Source organism: Eumetopias jubatus, unplaced genomic scaffold, assembly GCF_037043125.1.
Source record: "Eumetopias jubatus isolate StellerSeaLion01/CBP00866 unplaced genomic scaffold, mEumJub1_p1.0 scaffold_8, whole genome shotgun sequence".
Taxonomy (NCBI): Eukaryota; Metazoa; Chordata; class Mammalia; order Carnivora; family Otariidae; genus Eumetopias; species Eumetopias jubatus.
The window spans coordinates 83,712,770-83,719,034 of NW_028274814.1; the positions used below are offsets into that span (position 1 = coordinate 83,712,770).

A 6,265-nucleotide genomic window follows, 5' to 3' on the forward strand; every position below is an offset into this window, starting at 1 on the left:
TGAGAGATGATGGACTCTTAAAAACAAACTGAGGGTTCTAGAGGGGAGGGGGGTAGGGGGATGGGTTAGCCTGGTGATGGGTATTGAGGAGGGCACGTTCTGCATGGAGCACTGGGTGTTATGAACAAACAATGAATCATGGAACACTGCACCAAAAACTAATGATGTAATATATGGTGATTAACATAACAATAAAAAATTAAAAAAAAAAAAAGAAACCAGAAAAAGAAGAATAAATAAAACACAAAAACAGTGGAAGGAAGGAAATAATAAAGACAGAGAAGAGATAAACAACATAGAAACTAAAAAAAAAAATAAAAATAAAAATAAAAACCGGGAGCTGTTTCCTTGAAAAGATCAATACAACTGATAAAACTTTAGCCAGACTCATCAAAAAAAGAGTACTCAAATCAACAAAATCACAAATGATAGAGGAGAAATAAGGACACCACAGAAATACAAAGAATTATAAGAGAATATTATGAAAAATTATATGCCAAAAAATTGGGCAACCTAAGAGAAATGGATAAATTCCTGGAAACATATAAACCCCAAAAAGAGGAAGAAATAGAAAATTTGTGCAGGGGCGCCTGGGTGGCTCAGTCATTAAGCATCTGCCTTCGTCTCAGGTCATGATCCCAGAGTCCTGGGATCGAGCCCCGCATCCGGCTCCCTGCTCGGCGGGAAGCCTGCTTCTCCCTCTCCCACTCCCCCTGCTTGTGTTCCTGCTCTCGCTGTCTCTGTCTCTGTCAAATGAATAAATAAAATCTTTTTAAAAAAAAGAAAAAATTTGTTTAGACCAATTACAAGCAGTGAAATTGAATCAATAGTCAATCAATAATCAAAAAAATTCCCAACAAACAAGTCCAGGACCAGATGGCTTCACAGGTAAATTCTACCAAATATTTATAGAAGACTTAAGACCTATTCTTGTCAAACTTTTCCGAGATATAGTTGAGGAAGGAAAGCTTCCAAACAATTCTATGAGGACAGCATTACTCTGATACCAACACCAGATAAAGACACTACAAAAGAGAAAACTACAGGCCAATATCTCTGATGAACATAGATGCCAAAATCCTCAACACCATATTAGGAAATCAAATGCAAAAATACATTTAAAAAATCATTGACCACGATCAAGTGGGATCTATTCCTGAGATTCCTGTGACTCAGTATTTTCAAAGTAATTGACGTCATACATCATATCAACAAGAGACAGGATGAAAGTCAAATGATCATTTCAATAGATGCAGAAAAAGCATTTGACAAAGTACAATATCCATTCATGATAAAACCCTCAACAAAATAGATGTAGAAGGAACACACCTCAACAAAATAAAGGCCATATATGAAAAGCCCACAGCTGGCATCATACTCAGTGGGGAAAAACTGAGAGCTTTTCCCCTAAGGTCAGGACCAAGACAAGGCTGTCACTCTCACCATGTTCATTCAACATAGTGCTAGATGTCTTAGTCACAGCAATCAGACAAGAAAAAGGAATAAAATTCATCTAAGTGATTAAAAAGAAAAGAAGTAAAAGTCACTACTAGCGGATGACATGATATTGTATAGAGAAATTCCTATAAACTCCACCAAAAAACCACTAGAACCGATAAATGGATTCACTAAGGTCACAGGATACAAAATCAACACACAGAAATCTGTTGTACTTCTATACACCAATATTGAAACAGAAAGAATTTCAAAACAGAAAGAGAAATTAGAAAACAATCCCAATTACAATTACACCAAAAACAATAAAATACCTAGGTAGGAACAAATCTAACCAAGGAGGTCAAAGACCTGTACTCTGAAAACTGTAAAACACCGATGAAAGTGGCAAGGTATTCCATGCTCATGGGTTAGAAGAAGAAATATTGTTAAAATGTCTATATTACCCAAAGTAATCTAAATGCAATCCCTATCAAAATACTAACTGCATGTTTCACAAAACTAAAACAAACTCTAAAATTTGTTTTAGATAGAGATGCCACCAAAATCACAAATCCAAATAGCCAAAGCAGGTTGAAAAAGAACAAAATTGGAGTTATCACAATTCCGGACTTCAAGTTATATTACAAAGCTATAGTACTCAAACCAGTATGGTACTGGCAGAAAAGTAAACACTTAGATCAATGGAACAGAATAAAAATCCCAGAAATAAACCTATAATACAATTACTCTTTGACAAAGGAGGCAAAAATATGCAGTGGGAAGACAGTGTTTTTCACCAGTGACGTTAGGAAAACTGGAAAGCTACATGCAAAAGAATGAAACTGGACCACTTTCTCATACCAGACACAAAAATAAATTCAAAAGGAACTTTTGTGCATTATTGGTGGAAATGCAAACTGGTGTAGCCACTGTTGAAGATAGTATGGAGGTTTCCTAAGGACTTAAAAATAGGGCTACCATATTATCTATTAATTTCATGACTGGGCATTTACCCAAAGAATATGAAAACAGTAATTTAAAATGATATGTGCATCCTTATGCTTTTGAAGCACTATTTACAATGGCCAAAATGTAGAAGCAGCTCAAGTGTGCATGTATAGAAGGGGATTAAGACCACACTTATCTTGAAGGACATTGTGTAATGTATAGAACTGATGAATCACTATATTGTACACCTGAAACTAACATAACCCTGTATGATAGACTATACTGGATTTAAAATTTTTTTAAATGTACCTAGAGTTAATTTAAAGAAGAAGAAAAAGAAAAAAGAAAAAAAGAATTTTCAATCAATATTCTTGAAGTTAAGGAAAGACTACAGAATTTTTCAAATTAAAGGAGATTAAAACATTATGGTAATTAAATTAACATATAATTCTAAATTGGATTATTTTCTATAAAGAAAACTTTTAGTCATTGGTGAAACTTAAATAGCATTGGGGAAGTACATGTTAATAATGTATCAATGTTAATGCCCTGACACTAATGGTTATATCATGCTTATCTAGTAGAATATTCTTTTATAAATAATCTATCTTCATGGTTATTTGTTGGTTTTCTTCTTTATATTTTACATTGTTTCAAAATTTAAAAAATAGTGAAACATTTAAGTACTGCCCTATGACTCCAATTTGGGGCATAGGTCACAAATTAATGAAATCTTCCTAACATTGACTAAGGAAGCAAGAGAGAGGTTTCCTTTTTGAGTAAACCCTCTTAATGTGTAGAAATGGTCAGAGTGTCCCAGGGCAGTGGAATATCTGAAATTCTTGTTGGCATTCAGTATAGAGTTTAAATTATTTCTAGTTCTCTTTTGGGAGAATATCTGTTTTGTTTTATAGTTAAAGAAATTCAGTTTTGTGCTTAAAGCAATTCACAGTAGTTTTTATATCCTTCCTTTTTTGTTTGTTTAGGTTGTTGTTTTATTTTTCACGTAACTGATATTCCTGATATGAGTCTCCAGGGGTCATTTATTTTTCTTTTCTTCTTCTTCTTCTTTTTTTTTAAATTTAATCCCCTGTGTCTCTTATGAGCAAAGTGATAAAACTGTGCCTTTTGTTAGTGCACAATTTGAAGCAAGAATTCTTTCTTACAAAATTTGGGTTCCTTTCATATGAGGGCTTACCAAAAATGTCTTTTCATTTAAAGCATTACATTTTCATTTAGAATTTTTGGGAGACATTTACCTTCATCTTAATATACAAGAAAAGAAGACAGAAAATGAATCTTACCTGGCCTGAAAGAGGATTCTAATTATTTGTAATATCTGGGTCCTGTCATTTTAATGAGTATCAGTGGAGTGAAAGTTATTAACAGATGAATATAATTTTCAGAATGCATATCTGTTTTTAGAATCCTTCTACAGAAAAGCTTTGCAATTAACTTTCCTCTTAAAATATTGATTTTTTTATAATTTTATAAGAGGGAGAATATTCATCATTTATTTTTGACCCCTGTTTCTACCATATTCCCATAAGGGGAAAATTTTTTCAATGTATTCTAGATATGGTAAGTCACTTATAATTTGCAGTAAATATCTAGATCATAAATGAAAGCATTCCCACATGTAAAAGTCAGGTAATATCCACTGACTTTTGAACTGTCATTTACTTTTCTATTTTTATGTAGATGTAATAGTCAAAACTTCATGATAAAATGCAACTGTGAGACGACTAACATTTGAAATGAACAAAAAATAATAATTAAGTGAAATGGGATAAAGGAACAATGGGGAACTACTGCATCAGGGCAAAATAATGGTATATATCAGAATATTTCAATCATAGAGATAGTATGTAACTGTCATTATTTCCATATTTCACAAATTTTTAAGTGTTTTAATGAGCTAAGAATTTTTGAAGAACATTACATATAGACATTGTTATTAATCATCTGAATGTTACAAAAAATTTTTCAATAATTTTTAAGGTATACATAGAAAATACATTTAAGGTCAAGCTTATGTTCTATTTAGACATTGAAAGAGAATTCACCTCATTTGGAAATGACCAGCTAAAATTTAAATGATCTTTCAAGTTCAAATAGGGAAAAAGAAAAAATTTAGTAGTGTTGTTATCATAACTGTTGCATTAAATGGAACACAGAGCGACCTAGGTTGATATAGTTTTAAGTATCATCTACCCTGTTATTGGATCAATTTTTTAAACATCTTTACATTTCTGACTAGGTCTTTTGTTTTTCTGTCTGTAGCTTTTGTAAAAATCCTCTTATTTCCAATTCTGAAGTTGTTTTTCTATGTTTATTTAATAGCACTCAAGTCTGAAATGAGAAATCAGTCAAGAGAGATCGAATTCATTCTCCTAGGATTTACTGATGACCCACAATTGCAAATTGTGATTTTTATATTTCTCTTTCTAAACTATGTGTTGAGTGTAATGGGGAACTTAACCATCATCCTTCTTACCTTGCTAGATCCCTACCTCAAGACTCCCATGTATTTTTTTCTCCGAAATTTCTCCTTCTTGGAAGCTTCACTGACAACAGTCTGTATTCCCAGATACCTGATAAGCATCGTGACTAAAAACAAAGTAATTTCCTACAATAGTTGTGCATCTCAGTTATTCTTTTTCCTCTTATTAGAAATTACAGAATTTTACCTACTGGCTGCCATGTCTTTTGACCGTTACGTAGCAATCTGCAAACCCCTACATTATCCCATCATTATGAACAACAAAGTATGTTACCAACTTCTATTCAGTTCATGGACAGTTGGCTTTCTGCTTTCATTTCCACCATTGGCTTCGGGACTGACACTGGATTTCTGTGCTTCTAAAGTAATTGATCATTTCATGTGTGACACTTCCCCTGTGCTGCAGCTTTCCTGCACTGACACTCATTTACTGGAATTGATTTCATTTGTCTTATCTCTTGTAAATCTCATGGTCACGTTGCTGTTATTGATTCTTTCTTACACATACATTATCAAGACCATTCTAAAGATCCCCTCTGCTCAGAAAAGAACAAAGGCTTTTTCTACTTGTTCTTCTCATATGATTGTAGTCTCCCTTACTTATGGTAGCTGTGTCTTCAATTACATAAAGCCAACAGCACGGGAAAGGGTGACTTTATCCAAAGGTGTAAGTGTTATTTATACCTCAGTTGCCCCTTTATTAAACCCTTTCATTTACACTCTCAGAAACCAGCAAGTGAAACAAGCCTTCAAGGATATACTCCAAAAGATTTTCTCTTTTTTCAAAAAATGAAGAGGAAATTTAATTTTAAAATATTGGAGAAAAAAGTAAATAAAAATTTTGACTCTTCTTAAAGTTTACTTAATCTGTCCTTCAATTAGTTCATCTCATAATATTTTTTCACCTCACAATATTTTAACTAAACCTTTCAGCACAGTGCATCTTTTCCTTCCTACTTCTCTTTTTGATTAACATACCTTTCTGTACTACAGTATGAGTATTCTCAGGTTATCAACAGAAATGTGAAATTTCTTTTACTGTACAACACATGGTACTGACCCCCTCAAAAATGATTTTAAATAGATATTCATCATAAGAATTTTGTAGAATTATACAGACATCAATATAACAACATGCACTACCACTGGGACTCTAGAAAGTTCTTCAAATGTCACTCAAGTGTTTTCAACACGGCAAGAAAAAAAGACAGGCTTCAAATCATAAAAAGCTCATATGTTCTAAAATGTAGCAGGACTTTATCTGGTAAGTCTATAGACCTGAAAATTTGGAGTGAATAAGAATCACACACATGGTTGGTTTATTAAAAAACAAGTCAATGTTCTCATTCTTAAAATGTCTTTTCAATTTACCTGGAG

The 6,265-nt window shown here is 32.9% G+C and overlaps 1 protein-coding gene across 1 annotated transcript; it reads left to right on the top strand.

Annotated features, from left to right (window-relative positions):
• The first annotated feature begins 4,742 nt into the window (after positions 1-4,742).
• Positions 4,743-5,681, top strand: LOC114225802 (olfactory receptor 6C6-like). Its single transcript, XM_028125584.1, has one exon. It carries the CDS (start codon positions 4,743-4,745, stop codon positions 5,679-5,681), a length of 939 nt encoding a protein of 312 aa, XP_027981385.1.
• The last annotated feature ends 584 nt before the right edge of the window (positions 5,682-6,265 follow it).

What these genes read in the sequence shown, in the direction of transcription:
- LOC114225802 (XM_028125584.1), top strand. Translation starts at nt 4,743, where the DNA reads ATGAGAAATCAGTCAAGAGAGATCGAATTCATTCTCCTAGGATTTACT.